General features: G+C 54.9%; 1 protein-coding gene across 3 annotated transcripts in view; it reads left to right on the forward strand.

The window, feature by feature from the left end:
* Window positions 1-17,415, forward strand: part of LOC139173485 (mevalonate kinase-like) — a 65,563-nt gene that overhangs the window by 44,406 nt on the left and 3,742 nt on the right. For all 3 annotated transcript variants that reach the window (XM_070763366.1, XM_070763363.1, XM_070763364.1), the window contains one exon: window positions 9,137-9,266. In XM_070763366.1, coding sequence (XP_070619467.1) covers window positions 9,137-9,246 — 110 coding nt within the window. In that variant the 3' untranslated portion in view covers window positions 9,247-9,266. The remainder of the gene's footprint in view (window positions 1-9,136; window positions 9,267-17,415) is intronic.

Here is a 17,415-nt window from a genome sequence, read left to right on the forward strand (position 1 = left end):
TCTCTCTCTCTCGGGTCTCAGGGCTGCGGCTTCCTTCCCAGCTGCCGCCCCCCCCCCCCGCCCCCCTTTCCCGGGGTCTCACGATGGCTCTTTGCTGGAGAGGCAGAGAAAGGAATCTATTTATGACTGCTGTAAACAACCTTTCAATAAAAACAGGTTAATGACCTGAAACCGACAAGAGCCTGCTGGGAATTTTTTATGGCCCCGGAAGACAATGTGGAAGGCGGCTTTTAAGCGCCCCCCCTCCCTCCCAGAGCCCCCTCCCTCCCAGGGCCGGCTGCACTTGGCCCCCAGCCTTTCAGCTCCCTGAACTCCACACGCCCCCACAGCCCCCGTCCCCCCACCCCCCTCTGCCCGCTGCCCCGGCCGGCCAGATGCCAGAGGAGGTCCCTGCAGAGCTGGGCTGAACTTCTGGACTCCCTGGGAGCCGAAGGGATTTTGCTGTTGCTGCTGCTTCCCCAGTGGAAGGATGGAAGGAAGGAAAGAAGGGAGGGAGGGAAGGAGAGAGGGAGGGGGCAGAAAAGGCCCCAAGACTTTAATGGCTTTGCATCTTCCCTCCTGCAGACCAGCGAATTGGCCTTTTAATTCCAGAGAAAGGATCCTGATGGGCCTGTGTTTTTCCTGGAGGGGGGAGGTTGGCTGATTAGCCCCCTCCTTTGTGAATCCTCCACTCCCCCACTCCCATCAGTCACCACCTGCAGGTTGAACCTTTGGGGTGTCAGCTTGAATGCCACTGGGCAATGGCTCCTTTGTGGTTCCAGTCAGTGTTCCCTCTAATTTTTTGGGGTGGGTGGGCGGAAAAGTATAGTCTCTGAGCGGCAGTCCCTTTGGGACTAGGCGGCACAAAAATAATAAACAAACAAACAAACAAACAAATAAATAACACACACACCATTTTGCCTCAGAGAATTTCAACATAAAATACTGTCCTGTGTGTCTATAACAGTGAGCTCATAATAGAGCAACTCTATCAATATCAAAATGCCACTTAAATAGTTGAGCTAGTTTCAAACTAGATTTTGATTTTCTTTCTCTCTTCCTTACTCCCATTCTTTTTCTTTCTCTTTTCCTTCCTCTCTTTTTTCTATCTGTGTCTCTCTCTTCCTCTCTCTCTCCTTCCCTCTCACTCTTTCCCTCTCGGCTTCTGGGCAGGTTTGGAAAACTCTGAGTTGATGATGATTTTTAAGTGAGCGATTGCTCACTGCTCAGCTTAGAGGGAACTATGGTTCCAGTGGAATTAAAGAATTAAAGAGTTGCCCTCCCCCCTCCCCTCCCCCCTCTGGCTTGAAAGAAGCAAAGGCGGATGAGCAGGTGAAGGAGGGCAGCCCCATAGTTATGTCCCCAGGCTTGGGCCGATTGGACTTCTGCCCCTCTGGCCAGAGGAAGTTATGTGTGTTAGTGGATTGAATGGGTCTGAGGGCTTTTAGCGTCTTTGGGTTTTAGAGTATTAATTGCTGATTGGATTCAGGATGTTATATATTGTTATTTTGTGGGTTGTAAGCCTCCCTGAGTCCTCCGAGTGGGGCACCACAAAAGTCCAATCAATCAATGTATAGATAGATATAGATAGATACAGGTAGATACAGGTAGATAGATAGATTACTAAGAGGGGCTGTGTGATGCTGGTCCCTCATCCTCATTCCCCTCTAACTTCGGACCGGTCAAGCCTGGCATTTCCTGCACTTCCGGGGTCTTCGAGGGCACCTGGAACTCCCTGCCACTCAACACTTCTGCCTGCTGGCTCCCCTCCTAACTCCTGATGCCCACATTATCTCTGTGAATCCTGGATCCTGGTGGAAAGTTGGCCTTGGGCTAGAGAGCGGGAGGGGCCTTCTCTTGGGGCAGGCGAGGGCTCGATGGACTCCCACACCAGCCTGCTTGGCCTGGGATGGGGGTCTCTGACATGGGGTTTCTTTGGGTGGGCTGTACGTCACCCCTTTAGCTGTCTCTTCATGAGGGGCAACAGGCTTTTGGATTGTACTTGAGGGCCCCCCACTCATCAGGCTGTAAGACTGGAGCTTTTTTGGGGTGGGTGGGGGTGCCTCCACGCAGGTTCCATGCCTCAGCTGCCTCTTGCAGGGGCCCTGAAAAGGGGCTGGGAGGGGGACAATTTCCTCTTTGTAAGAAGAGGTCCAAGGTTGAGGTGTGAAGGAGGCGGAAGACATTTATTGATGAAACCCCAGGCTGTTCTTCAGCCTCTTCCTGGAGATAGAAAGCCTGTGGCTGAGGGCGATGGGTATTGTGGTCCAGCCTGCTTGGAAGACAGGTGGGGGGGGGGGGCTTTCTGAAATGATGGGAAGCCTGAAGCTGCGTCTCTGCCTGGAAAAGGAGGTGGTCTGAGGTCAAAGTAGCCGTGCAATGAAAGCACCAGCTGCAGTAGAAACCCTTTGAAGTCCTTTGAAGCAGCAGAGTTGACTCGAAGGCAGGTGGACGGTCTGAATGGACGGTCTGAATCGAAATCTCTGTCACTTTGGGAGACGGACAACGTCTAGCAGACGTTTCAGCGCTTGGAAGAACTTTCGATGGAGCTTGTGCCTTGAAGCTTCTGGGGGTTGTGAAGTGGACGATGGGGCTGCCGTGCTTGGCTCAAATCTTAGAAACCTCTTGGTCCACCTAATCTGTCCTTGTACTATTTCCTGTATTTTGTCTTAGGAGGGATCTATGTTTATCCCAGGCATGTTTCAATTCAGTCACTGTGGATTGACCAACCACGTCTTCTGGAAGTTTGTTCCAAGGATCTACTACTCTCTCAGTAAAACAATATTTTCTCACGTTGCTTCTGATCTTTCCCCCAACTAACTTCAGATTGTGTCCCCTTGTTCTTGGGTTCACTTTCCTATTGAAAACACTTCCCTCCTGGACTTTATTTAACCCTTGAACGTATTTCAATGTTTCGATCAATCTTCATTTTGGGGGGCTGGCTCCTCAGAATTTCCATTCCGAAGGGGGAGCGGTGCCCTCTGCACATGCTCTGTGCTCGAAGATGGGGCCGAGATGGACCAGCCAGGCCCTGGGGACCTCTCAGAAGCCTCGGGGTGGTCAGCTGGACCATTGCTGGACGTGGCCGCCTCTTTCCGGCCCCTTCTTCTATGGGGCAGCCTCTGGCCCTCCCTCTGTGCCCTGAGGGGCAGCAGGGGCCCTGGCTGGGGGGATGGTGCAGGAGGGCCCCCCACTTCTGCCACGGGACGGGCGTCCCCTTTTGGGGTGTGTCTGGCCCCTTCTCGCCACCCCTCCGCCTTCCAGCTGTGCTTCCGCCCTCTTCTGTGAGGCTTTTGCGAACCAGCCGAAAACAGCAGCTGGAGGAGCCCCAACTCTCTGCCCGTGACCCTCCTTCTGTGGGGCGGGGGGATCAGTTTCGGTGGTGCACAGGCGTGAGCGGATGGGTGTTGCACAGGCAGAAGGGCGGGCGCTCCTGTGCCCCTCCCCTCCCTCACGCCCCCCCGCCCGCCTCCCCAGCTGTTCCAGAGTTATTAATGCGCAGAGCCGATGACGGGCTCCCATTGTAATCATTAAAACTATTAGAAGGGAAATGTTCGCTCGGAGCGCATGTCGGCCTCTCTCGGCGTTGTGCTTTGCAAAGGCTCACAATTAATGCCAATCAGGGCTCGGGATGAAGCCAACTCCAAACCGCGTCTGTTTGATCTCATTTGTCAGCTGCTGCCGATCCCTGTTGTACATTTTCATACAATTGCTATCAACAGGGGAGGGAGGGAGGGAGGGAGGAAGGAAGGAAAGAGAAGGAAGGAAGGAAGGAAGGAAAGAGAAGGAAGGAAGGAAAGAGAAGGAAGGAAGGAAAGGGAAGGAAGGAAGGATGGGGAGCGTGCTCTGTGGGCCTCCTCTCTTCCCCCCAGCCCTGACACCCTTCCCCCCATCGCACCCGTGTTCTGCCGGTTCATTTCAAGTGCTTGGCATCTCCCTGCCCCTGCGCGAGGGCAGTGGGTGTTTCTGCAACCAATAGGAATATATTACTACTTTACTGAAAGAATCAGTAGATGCTCGGAACAAACTTCCAGCAGACGTGGTTGGTCAATCCGCAGTCACTGAATGTAAACCTGCCTGGGATAAACCTAGATCCATCCTAAGATAAAATACAGGAAATAGTAGAAGGGCAGACGAGATGGACCAGGAGGTCTTTTTCTGCCGTCTGTGTTTCTGTGTTTCTCACTGCCGGCCTTTGAGGTTGAGAGAGGCCTCGTCTTCTGACCTGATGGCCAGACGGGGTGGCCCAATTACGGGTGGCTTGCCATGGTCCTGCTGGTGAATTTTGGCCGGGCTCCGAATGACTGAGTTGCTTTCCGGTGACCTTTCCCTCTTGACCAGCCTTTGAGAGGGACTCTGAGGAATACTTGGAGTCTTGGACTCTGGTTTAGTTCAGATGTTGCCTGGAACTTTGAGAGCCCAGTTATTTGCCTTGGCCATTTAATTTACATTCTCTGCCCTGGGACCTGGACATCTTCTCTTCCCCTCACACCTGGAACAACTGTCCCTGTGCAAAGCTGCCTCACTTTTGTTGCACGAGAGAGGGGGGGGAGGGAGGCCCCGTAGTTTGGCAAAGCCACGCTCTCCGCCCAGGGCCTCCCCCGCTGGTGGCTCCTCATTCCAGCTCCAGCCAGAACCGAACTCTTGTGGCAAGGTCTCCTTGGTGTAACAAGAAAGAGGGGGAGAAAATCCATAAATTGTAGAGCAAACACAACAATGGCACCACAGGGCACTTGTGGCATTCACAATCCTCGCTTGTTGGTTACCAGATAAGAAATGAGCCCATGCGGTGGAAGCTGTAATCTCCTGGTTTCTTCACTTCCAATATTTGTGGACCGTCCTCAGGCAGAGAAGCCACGTTTGCCGGCATTTGGGAAATGAAGATGAGCTGCAATGAGGAAAGTGTTTGGACTCTGGGGGGAGCCTGGGGGGGGGGACAGAGAGGGCTCTGGAGGGAGGGGAAGCTAACATTAAAGAGGCTGAAATAGACAGAGGTCATCGAATGCGCCCAAAGGGCAAGAGATTTTTGGGGGGGGAAGGGGGGAGTCTGGGGCAGGGAGGGGACAGAGGACTATGGGGGGGGTCTGTGTTTCTAAACCTTGGTGAGTTTTGAGTGTGGACGTCCACTTCCCCAGCCATCACCAGAGGAGGTGTTGAGAAACCGTGGCTGGCATGAGTGATGGGACACCTGCCTGGATTCCTTTGAGAGCCCCCCCCAGCCCCCACCCCTTGCCCGGCCGAGAGGGAGCATGGCTTTGGGGCTGACCAGGTGGGCAAAGATGGTGGGGCTGTCCCAGAAAGGCCTCGAGAGTCTTGGGCCACCAGCAAAGTTTATGTGAGCTTTGCACAATTGTTAAAACTTGGCAGCTCCCCTCCCCCCCATGTCCTGGCCGGTCCCTCCCTCCCCCATTGCCCCCCCTTTTAATCAGCAGCCTGTGTGTGGCATGAAGGTGGCCGGGCTGTGGCCGATCCCACCAGGGGGGAGTGGAAATTGCCCTTGACTCTTGCAGGCCAATATAATCCTGAAGTGCAGCTGAAATTGCTTTTTAGATTAACATTTAATTATTAACCGATGCCCCCCCCTCTTTCTCCCCCCCTGCCGGCTCCCCAGCATGCTCGGGGCTTCCTCGTGATAGGGGAGGGGGCAAGCAGCCAGTCAGGGTCTCTCCAGCCCCCCCCCCCCAATGTGGACCCCCCAGCGCAGGCGCCCCCCCCCCAAAGAGCCTGCCTGCCCTACTGGCTGCCTGAGGCAAGGTGCTGGCAAACCTTTCCATTTGGGTTTTATTTATTTGCCATAATTTAGAGACAGGTGACCCTTCCCCAGATGAACTCATTCCGGCACCCAGACTGTCAGCTCTGCTAATTGAGTTGCAGCCTTTGGGGGTTTGAAGGTTGAGCATCAATTATTTGCAAGTGGCCTCCTGAGTTGGAACTGGGCCTTCGCGTCAGCAGCCGATGGCTTGGAAGTTGGAGCAACCCTGCTTTTAAAATTCTCCCTGCCACTGCTGCCCCCCCCCCGTTTCTCCGGCCCCTGTTATCGCCAGCTGGAAGGTGCCAGAGGGAGGTCCTTGGGCAGGTGACTTTTGAGGGGGGGGTTACTGGAGAGACCTTGGGCTTATAAATAGCCCCGTGGTGGTTTTCACGGCAGGCTTTCAAAACCAGCAGGTGTTGGAGAAAAGGCTGTGAAAGGGGCGCTTGTGCCCACGAGGAAGGGAGGGCTGGTTGGAGGTGGCTATTTTTAAAGGAAGGACGGGGCTGTGTCCTGTTCTTGGAGCCGGGGGGGAGGGGGGCAGGCCAGGCAGACCCCCTTCTCTGGCCAGGTGGGCTGAGACAGGGGGGCCAGGGATGGGGCCGGGCAGGTGGGCCAAAGTGCCAAGTCCAGCTGAACACTCCCCCCCCCCCCCGGCTGCCAAGGGAACCCAGGACGGCTGAGGTTTATTTCAACTCCAGTGCTGGGGGGGGGGGGGAGGCCAAGAAAGACGGGACTTTTTCCCCTGAGCTCCCTGACCGCACGGCAGATGAGCCAATAAGCTGGGGGGATTTGCAGGTGGGGTCAAAGCAGGTTGTGCCATGGGGGCTTTGGGGGCCGGATGCCCCGGAATTCGATGTCCGGCTCTGAAGGAGAGAATGTCTCCTAGGGGGCCTACCCCCCCACCCCCCTCCCGGGATCTTCTCCCCAGTTCTGAGCTGCTCCTTGTGCCCATGCCGGGCGGAGTGCCTGCCCCCTGGCTGGAGTGGGGGGGTGCCTGGCGGGCCAGATCCCTGAGCGGCTCCTTGGGGGCAAGTGGGGGGGGGGCTGTGGATCTGCCGGCAGGATTAACCTCAAGTGCCAGGAGGGGAAGCCGGGGCAGGAGGCTGAGGCCGGAGGCCCAGGTGGCCAATCCCTCTTAAGACGGGCAGAGCAGCTGGCACGGCCCTGCACACAGAGGGTGGGTGGGTGTGGGTGGAGGGGGGTCCTCAGCTTCAGGAAGCACTCCCCTCCAGGCAACCTCGCAGGCAGCCGGGCACAAAGAGACCCCGGGGGGCAGAAGAGCCCGGATCTTCTAAGTCAGGGGTTCTCCTCCTGTGGGTCGGGACCCCGTTTGGGGTGTGTGTCAAATGACCATTTCACAGGGACCAAATGTCCCACAGTGTCAGGAACTAAAGTTTCTATTCTGGCACCTTGGAACATATTTTTACAATCCGACCAATCAGGCGTTGACAGTGGGGGTGTCCGTCTGATCTTCCTGCCAATCAGTTTCAAGCTCTGTTGGGAGAACTGGCGCTCGGCTTATGGTTGGGGGACACCACGACATGAGGAACTGTATTAAAGGGCCGCGACTTTAGGAAGGTTGAGAACCACTGAGTCAGCCTTATGGGCTTTGCCCTGCCTGGTTCCAAAGGGCCTGGGACCCGCGATGGCTTTCATGCAAGGGTTCTCTCTTGCCCTGAGTGTGGGGGGGGGAGGAGGAGAGTGGGGGGCTAGGAGACACCTCCCTCCCCCAGATCTTGCAAAGGGGTTTGATGCAGTAGGGGAGGGCTGGGGGTCCTGGGCCGGCTCCCTGCAGCCCCTCTCTTTGGGCCGCTGGAGAGGAAATGCCCCCCCCCCCGGTCTGGCTCTTGCAGGGCCTGTTTTCCTGCTGCCCCCTTTCCTCTTCCAGGCAGTAATAGGGGGGAATTGGCTGGGAGACAGAATAAGTCTCTTTCAGAGTGAAAACGCTTCTTTCAAAGGGGAAATGAAATGGCTGGTGATGATGATGATGATGAAAGTGCCTCCGACTTCCTCGCTTTCCCTTTTCTTCTCTCTCTCCTTCCCCCCCCCACTTCTTTGAGAGAAAGGCTGGCACAGATGGGGGGGGGGAGAACCCAGATTGAGATAATTATGCAGTAACGAATTCTTGGTGTGAAATTAGCATCTTGAGGAAGGTCCTGAAAGGGGCTTTTATTCCTGGATGCTTCCTTAGGACCAGGAACGGCCTTGGCAACTCCAGGCAGAGGTTCAACCGGAGCAGCAGCAGCAGCGGAGGTCTTGGCTTCCTCCCAGGGCCCCACCGTCACTTCCCCCTTGGCCCTTGGCCCCTCCGTGGGGGGGGTCGAGCCGTGGGGAGCCCCAGCCTGATCCCGCCTGAAAGAAGGATGGGTGGCTGGGCGGGGGGCCTGGGTAAAGCTGGGGGGGGGCAGAGCCTTCTTTGGGGAGGGCCAGAGCGGGTGGGGAGACCCTCTTGCGGGGAATGGAAAAGTTTCCCCCCCTTTCTCAGAAGTGGGGCTGTGGGGGGAGATTTAGGTGGCCCTGCAGGGGGAGAGCCAGGAAGGAGCCGCTTGCTGGACTCCCCTCTGCTCATTTAGCAGCCTTGGAGGGGGGGGCTTCAAGCTGCCTTCACACACTCACACACGCATTGTGTTCTCCATTGTGTGCAGGCAGAAGTACGCCGGGCGAAATCTCTCTGACAGGACCATTAACCTGTCCACCCCAGTGCGAGGCGACAGAACCAGTGCCCCCTCTTGACTGGGACTGAAGGGGCAACATGCCCGGGGGGGGGGCAGAAATCCCCTAGTAGTAGAATAGTAGTAGTAGAATAGTAGCAGCAGCAGAGAGAAAGGGGCAGAGCTCCTGTCTGTTTTTTTCTCTCCATTGGGTCTCTGGTTTTTAATTCTGCTTGCAAGTCATAGAAGTCTTAATAAATAATAATAATAAATAAACCGTTGTGCTTCTGGGAGGGACCCTTGAAGGCCCCCCCCCCCGAGTTGCTCACCTTGGCAGGTGGGGGAGCTCTTGCTGGGCTGCTCCTGAACCCAGTCCCTGTCCTAAAATGGTCTCGATCTAGCCATCGGTCAAGGGCAAGAGCTCTCGGACACCTCCTCCTGGCACCTGGATGCCCGCTGCCCTTAAGTTTGATTGCCCGGCTTTGTTTGGTGGCCTGGCTTTGCCACGCCTGCTGGGAATTCTGGGAGTTGAAGTCCACCTGTGTTAAAGGAAACAAGGTTGGGAAACTTTGCTTTAGAAGCCTAGAAGTGTTGATGGTCAGTATTTGCTTGTCCAGAGTACAAGCAGCACCTTTCGAAGCTGGAACCCTGCGTGAAACTTTTCTGCCCTGGCGGTTTGTGATGCTGGTGGGGGGGGCAACCCTTCCGGCTGATGGACACTGACCCCGTTGCTCTTCTCTGGGCTTCCTTGCAGGGTCTCCTGGAGTGATGCCCCCAGCGTCGTCTCGGCCTCTCTTCCGCCATGTTGGCCTGCCTGCAGAGGACCCAGAACCCCCCCAGGCAGCCCCTGGGCTGTCCGAATAAGGCCCTGGAGCCACGCAAGGGTGAGTCCGTTGCTCTGGGCTGGGGGCTGCGGCCAGGCGGGCCAAGGGGCCGGACCAGCTGTTGGCAGAAGAGGCAGCCGCCCCTTCTCCCTTGTCTTGGAGTGGGGGGCCCTGGAGAGGAAGGGGCTCTTGGCATGGCGTGAGTGCCATGGGGAGGGGGCACTGTTAGACCATCTGCCCTGTTGTAGCTTCCCTCCCCTCCCTCCTAATTCCCACTCAGGCCAATAGAAACATAGAAGATGGACAGCAAAAAAAGACTTCCTGGTCCATCTCGTCTCAAAAGGACTTTCCGCTCACCCAAATTGGCCAAGGGACATGAGGGGGGGTGGGTTGGTCTTGAATGGAGGGAGGGGCTGGCTGGACCCTCCCCAACCTCCAAGGTTCCTGCAGATTGATGGTGCCCCCTGAACCCAGGGAGCCAGAGCACCATAGAAACACAGAGAGTGATGGCAGAAGAAGACCTCCTGGTCCACTTCGTCTGCCCTTATACTATTTCCTGTATTTTATCTTAGGGTGGATCTAGGTTTATCCCAGGCAGGTTTACATTCAGATACGGTGGATTGACCAACCACATCTGCTGGGAGTTTGTTCCAAGCATCTACTCCTCTTTCAGTCAAATCATATTTTCTCATGTGGTTTCTGATCTTTCCCCCAACTGACCTCAGATTGTGGCCCCTTGTCCTGGGGTTCACTTTCCTATTAAAAACACTTCCCTCCTGAACCTTATTTAACCCTTTCACATATTTAAATGTTTCAATCGTGTCCCCCCTTTTCCTTCTGTCCTCCAGACTCTACAGATGGAGTCCATGAAGTCTTTCCTGATACGTTTTATGCTTAAGACCTTCCACCCTTCTTGTAGCCCGTCTTTGGACCCCTTCAATTTTGTCCATATCTCTTTTTGTTGGTGAGGTCCCCAGAACTGGACACAGTATTATTCCAAACGGAGTCTCCCCAGCGCTCCATACAGCGGGATCACAGTCTCCCTCTTCCTGCTTGCTATAACTTATATAGTATATATAAGGTTTCCTCCTGGCTGGGGGGGGGGGGGGGGGCTTTTGCAGAAGCCGTAAAGGATTGACCTTAAAGTAGGTCCCCAGAGCTCACCTGGCCAAGCACCTGTTCCTCGCCTTCTTTTATCTCTAAATCCAAAGCTCTGATTATGTGTATATTTAATGAGCCCAGTTTAGGTGAGCAGCCGTGACCTCTTGGGCTGCAGAGGCCCACGGAGATTGTCAGGTGAGGGTTGTGGGTCTTAGACAGCAGGGGGGGGGCTCCTTTCCCCCTTTTTATGATTCTTCCCCTTTCTGCCAGCCAGCCCTCCCCCCCTGCACGGACACAGCCTGGGGGGCGATGGCTGCAGGGGTTGGCCCCCCTCGTCCCTTCCTCCCAGGGCTGGGCAGTTCCGCTGGAGATTAGCCTGTTTCTTAAGACCTTCGGGAAACGGCCTTGCGTGGCCCCGGCTGGTGCTGATCCTCTGCGGATCCTGGTGCCGGCCCAGCCGTCTCCGCCTGGCACCAACTCCCTCCCTCCCTCCCAGGATTTCCCAAGGGAGGCTTGACCGGTTGTCCTTCTGCCTGGTTCCATTTGTTTCATGCTGGAAGGGAGGAGTTGAATTGAGTTGGGTTGAATTGAAGGCTTTATTTGTCCAGGTGTGATCAGATGCTGGTGCAGAAGCTCTCGGGGTCCCTGCAAAGCAGCAGAATTAACGACCATCATCGTCCTCCAAATACCAAATAAACTTCAGGCTTCCAATTTTGTTTAGCCTGAATTTTAACCGGCAGAGGTTGAGTTTGCTTGGGCCTCTCTCGGCCTGGGCGGGTTTGCTTAGCAAGAGGGAGAACAGAGCTCTCTCGCCCTCCCCCTCGCTTGGCTCCCCCTCCTCGGAATTAATAATAATAATAATAATAATAATAACAACAACAACAACATAGTTGGAAGGGACCTTGGAGGTCTTCAAGTCCAACCCCCTCCTCAGGCACGAAACCCTACACGACTTTGGTCAGATGGCTATCCAACATCTGCTTATAAACTTCCAGTGTTGGGGCATTCACAACTTCTGGAGGCAGGCAGTTCCATGGGTTAATTGTTCTGACTGTCAGGAAATTCCTCCTTAGTTCGAAGTTGCTTCTCTCCCTGTTTAGTTTCCACCTGTTGCTTCTTGTTCTGCCCTCAGGGGCTTTGGAGAATAGCTTGACCCCATCTTCTTTGTGGCAATAACCCCTGAGATGCTGGGGGGCTGCTGTCCTGTCTCCCCTGGTCCTTCTGCTCATCAAACTAGCCAGGCCCAGTTCCTGCAAAACATGAAGGGTCAGGGAGCCCCCCCACCCTGGGCATCTCCTTGCCAAGGCAGTTGCTCCACCCCCAGAGGAGATGCTGCCCCAAGGGCCACATTGGGGGCCCTGTGGGAAGTTGGTGGGGTCTTTGCCTTAGCCTGGGGGCATTGAGGAAGGGTGTGTGTTTGTGTGTGTGTGTTTTTGTCCTGCCCTTTCCCAGTAATCAGGAACGATGGCACTTCTTGAAACGAGACATGATTTAGAAGGGCCTCTGATTACTTAATTTGCTCCCAAGTATCTCGGTAATTATCTTTATGGGCCTTATGTCATGTCCTCCGGCTTCCTTTCCGTCAGCAGGAAATAAGTCGGCCCGCCCAGCGTGGCCGTCCACCGCGGCTGCAGAATCCTATTAGGCCCCCGTGCCGTTGATTAATTTCGGTATTAATTTTGCATCCAAGGTGTGCCGGCTAATGTTGGCCCCCCTGCCTGTGCTGGAGGCTACAGAAGAGAGTGACGTTTCCCCCAACCCTTTCCCCCCCCCCTCCAGACTTCGCCAAAGCCGCCTCCCCACCCCCCACCCCGTTTTTTGGCATGGCTGCTTAGCAGGTTGGTGGGCAAACGGGAGATCTCCGGCGGGCACTCTCCTTCCCCCACCACCCACATGCCATGGCTGGCAGAGAGAGGGGAGGGGGGCAGGGAAGGGGGAGGGAAGGCCAGGCAGCCCCCTTGTCCGGAGAACTGGAGCCCCAAAACGTAGGGGATCCTGAGGCCTCCCTGCAAAAATGAACAGAGTTTTTAAGGCGAAGCGTCCGGAGGGGTCCCGGCAGCTGTGTGGGTTGACCCAGAGCATCAATGCTGGCTGGAGGCGAAACGGAGCTACCTGCAGACCCTCACGTTCTTCCGCAGCCCCCTCCCCCCCACCCAAAGATTGTAACCCACGGGTGGATTGTTCATGAGACCCAGGAGGGGGGGGCTACTAGACACGAAGGAGAATATTTGCAGCCTCGGGGTTGAAACGAGGGCTTGGTGGCTCTCTCTCTCTGCAGACCTTTCATGGCCCCAGCTAGGCAACAGGATCAGTGCTAGAGGAGGAAGGGGTTTGCAGGCGGGGGGGAGGTGGGGGGGGGAAGAGGAGGGTGCTGCCCTTGGTGGCTTTCTCGCAGACGGCCGGACGATGTGACTTTGTTTGGGCCAGGAGACGTCCACGAGAAACCCTGGGAAATTATGCAGCCCACTCCCCTGACCTCCGACGGTCCTTTGGGGGGGAGGACCCTACCAGGGGGGGAGGGGGGGCTCTCCCAAAGGTCCCAGGAGAAGGGCATAATCCTCCCTTAATGGAACTAGTGCCCAGGGACAAGCCTCCTCCCCACAGCACAACCAATCACTTTGTGGGCAAACAAAGGACAATCTCTCCCATTGTGATGCAAACACAGCCCCGTTTCTGCCACTTGTCACACAGCAGCGCAAACTAAGCCTTTTGCTTTTTACTGGCTCAGAGCGAAGCAGCCCCCCCTCCCCCTCCTCCTCCTCTTCCTCCTCGGATGGGTGAACCCACCACCAGCCTCCACTCATCAGGTCCAGAAGTGCCTGGGTGGCTGAGCTCCCCCTATAATAGCTGGGTTGCAGGGGGGGGCTGAGCACTGAGCTGGCTGGTGCATGGGGGGGGGGGCGGGCAGGCGGAGGGCACCAGCCACGGCTAAGTGGTGGAGATTGTGGCCTGAGGCAAAGCATCAGCCTGACCACTCTGTTCCTGGCACAAATCAGGGCGGGGGAGGGGGGTTAAAGAATAAATGGCCCCCTCCTGGAAATTCCCAGGGGGTCTGGCTGTTGCACTAAAGAGGAGCATCTCTGGGCTGGTCAGGAAAACCAGTGGGGTGGGGGCTGTGGACCCCTCGCCTCCCCACACCCTTTCTGCCTGGACCCTGGGGAGGGGCGTGCAATCCTTGCTTATTGGGGGGAGGGCTCAGCCATGAGAAGTTGATGCTTTATCTGCCACGACTGTTCTAGGTTTGGTGAAAGGGGCTCTGGGGTCCCTAGGGGCGACCAACCCACTCCCTCCAAAAGAGGGGAGGCAGGGCCAAGTCTCTGGAGGGGGGGCCCACAGCCCCTGCTTAGAAAGGGAGAGGGTGTCTGGCGAGCCTTCTGCCCCCGGTGCCCCCCCTCCCCCCAGATGCCCCATTCCAGCTCCCTTGGTCAGTTGAGGCTCAGGGGCCGAGAAAGAAAGCCGCCATAGACACACAAGTTTTCCCCAAATCCAATTTTTCAGTGAAGGTGCAAGAAGTGTTTCAGGCATCCTCCCTTGGTCTTCTTTGGGGTGGGGGCCTCCTTTGGAAACACCCCCCCAAAAGCATCTGCCAAAGAGAGGGTCAGTTCAGTTTCCTCTCCATTACATGACATCTCCAGGCTACGGACAGGATGTTGACCTAATTGGAAAAAGTGAAAAAGAAGAAGGCGGAGATGGTGGCCAGCTCTGTCCTCCTCCGCCCAGGTCACTTTTCTCACACCTGACTGGAGGTGCAAAACACGGCCGATGCACAAGTGCCGCACAGCAGGGCAGAGAGTGAGTGTTCCTGCGGGTGGAGATGGGCAGGGCCTTTGGCAGCCTTGACCCAGCAGATTCTCCAAACCTCCCTTTCCAGAGTGGACCACTCAGCACCATCCTGGTCAAAGGTCGGTCTGATCTTTGCTATTTTTTTCTCTCCAGTGATGGAGTGATAGAATGCTTGGCTGCATAGTTAGAGGTGTCACAAGCAGGAAGAGGGAGATGGTGATGCCGCTGGATAGAGCACTGGTGAGACCCCATTTGGAACAATACTGTGTCCAGTTCTGGAGACCTCACCTACAAAAAGAGATTGACAAAATTGAAGGGGTCCAAAGACGGCCTACAAGAATGGTGGAAGGTCTTAAGCATAAAACATATCAGAAAAGACTTCATGGACTCAATCTGTCTAGTCTGGAGGACAGGAGGAACGTTTAAAGATGTTAAAGGGTTAAATAAGGTCCAGGAGGGAAGTGTTTTTAATAGGAAAGTGAACACAAGAACAAGGGGGCACAATCTGAGGTCAGTTGGGGGAAAGATCAGAAGCAATGGGAGAAAATATTATTTTACTGAAAGAGTAGTAGATGCTTGGAACAAACTTCCAGCAGATGTGGTTGGTCAATCCACAGTGACTGAATTGAAACCTGCCTGGGATTAACACAGATCCATCCTAAGATAAAATACAGGAAATAGTACAAGGGCAGACGAGGTGGACCAGGAGGTCTTCTTCTGCCGTCAATCTTCTGTGCTTCTATGGTGCTCTGGCTCCCTCGCTTCAGGATGCACCATCAATCTGCAGGAACCCTGGATATTGGGGAGGTCCAGCCAGCCCCTCCCTCCATTCGAGACCAATTTCCCCCCCCCCCCCGTCCCTTGACCAATTTGGGTGAGCGGAAAGTCCTTCCGTTCCAGGGCTAATTTCATCAGTGGTCCAGGCGGCTCCATCTCTATTTGCTCCCATCCGAATAATATCAAAAGCCACCCGACGATTACTGTGGGCCGTGGATTTTTCCATTTACTGTAATAAAATACTGAAGAAACAAAACAATTTAAAATTCTAATAAAATCCAAAGCCTCTCTTCGGCAGCCGGGATGATTCAATTATTTAGCTGCTATTGAATGCAAAGTCAGGGAAATTGAACAGCTCGGAAGTCGGAGGGAGGGGAGTTTTGCTCCTGACGGGGATTTGGGGATCGTGTCCCCCCCAAAAAAAAAATAATACGAGGAGACGAGACGGAGACAAGAGGCACTGATGGCGGAAATGAAACGCCTGCCTTCGGCTCTGCTATTTTCCCAGGGAGGTTTAGCTTCCTACAAAAGAAATGCAAATTATAAATATATCATATCTATCGTTGACAGGCAGAAAAAGCAAACGACAGAATAAGACACAAGAAGGTTCAGCACATGGTCAGTTTGGAGGATTCTGGCTGGCTTTGAGCTCCCTCCCTCTGCAGGTCACTTCAATGTGCTTTTAAAATAGGTGTCCCTTTAATGAGAGTGGATTAAGTGGGGCCTTAACTCAAGCCGTTTCTAGGTTAATGAGCTTAGGAAAGGACCCCCACCCCCCCACCCCTAAAGAAAGAGGTATGTCATCTTTAATGGTGCAGAGAGCCGGCATACTGGTTAATGGAAGACGCCGGGAACGTTTCAAATTCCATACGGCAGAGACTGGAGGTCAGACTTGCCTCTGCCTTTAATACCTACGGAGGATTTTGAACGGTGGAGGTTTTCCTGGCTGCTTTTCGGGTTCAGCCCCTAAAACTCCTCTGCCCCCCTTCCGTTCTTTGGAAGGCTGGACAAAACCCAGGTCATTAACACGGCAGCTTTGTCTGGTTGGCATTGGCGGCATTAGAAGAGGGGAAAACTGAGAAGTTCTAAAACAGGATCAGCCGCCGGCTGGGGAATTCTGGGAGGAGGCTGACCTCCGGCCCCTGGTGCCCGGAAGCCCCCAGGCCAAGCCCGGCAGGCAGGTGAGAGCAGTGGGGGGCAGCCTCAGCGAGAGCCCCCGGGCCAGGGAGCAGCCCTGTCTGTACGGCCACCTGGCATGGCAGCGGGCAAGGGACAGGCGGGCAGCGCTGTGGGTCAGTGGCGGCAGCGTGTCAAGGCAGGCGTGGTGGTGGCAGAGTGGCGAGGAGGGTGCCGCGAAGGGAAGCAATTACGGTCCGTTCGAAAGCAGTAATTACTGCCGGGAGGGAGGGACGCTTGCCAGCCCAGCTCCCAAGAAACGCACCAGGAGCCCCTCGGAAATTGGTCCCTCTCTCATTTTCACAGCAGGGCGCCCAGCACCCCCCCCCCCCAAGTGGTGACAACGCCGGGAATTTGCGGCTTGTCATATCCAGTCCCTGCTTGCGCTCGGCAGTGACGAAGGAGTCGGTCCCCTTCCTCCTCCTCCTCCTCCTCTGATATGCCACATGAGTCCAAGCGGCCGGTCAGGTCCCACCGAGTCAGCCTTCTCCCCGTCCCGTCAACTAGGCAATGTCACCACAGCACAAGCGGGCACTGCCTGGGCGCCCAGAGCGGGTGAGTGGGTGGACGGGGCTCCAAGGGTCAGCAAGCGCGGTCAGGAGCTTCTCTAAGACCCTGCATTGGCCAGGAGAGGCCGACCTGCAGCAGGAGGCTCAAGTGGCAGCCCTCCCCAAAGGCTTTGGGGCTGGCAGACTGGCATTGCTGGCAGCTGGAGGCTCTCCTTCCTCCCTCCCCCCTCCCTCCCCAGAGCAGGATGCCCCCTTGGAGAAATACACCCCCTTGACACACTCGGCATTTTGGGGCTTGAATCCTGCCCCTCAGTTGAGAGACTTGGATGCTTCTTTATTTTAGAAACATAGAAACATAGAAGTCTGACGGCAGAAAATGTCCTCATGGTCCATCTAGTCTGCCCTTATACTATTTTCTGTATTTTATCTTAGGATGGATATATGTTTATCCCAGGCATGTTTAAATTCAGTCCCTGTGGATTTATCTACCACGTCTGCTGGAAGTTTGTTCCAAGGATCTACTACTCTTTCAGTAAAATAATATTTTCTCATGTTGCTTCTGATCTTTCCCCCAACTAACTTCAGATTGTGTCCCCTTGTTCTTGTGTTCACTTTCCAATTAAAAACACTCCCCTCCTGGACCTTATTTAACCCTTTCACATATTTAAATGTTTCGATCATGTCCCCCCTTTTCCTTCTGTCCTCCAGACTCTACAGATTGAGTTCATTAAGTCTTTCCTGATAGGTTTTATGCTTTATTACATTTCAATAAAACAGTATATAAATCCAATTAAGATGAATAATTAGTTTCAAATATTTTAAAAAGCTAAACATTTAAAAATGAAAACATTTAAACACACGCT

The sequence above is a fragment of the Erythrolamprus reginae genome, chromosome 10, assembly GCF_031021105.1.
Source record: "Erythrolamprus reginae isolate rEryReg1 chromosome 10, rEryReg1.hap1, whole genome shotgun sequence".
Lineage (NCBI taxonomy): Eukaryota > Metazoa > Chordata > Lepidosauria > Squamata > Dipsadidae > Erythrolamprus > Erythrolamprus reginae.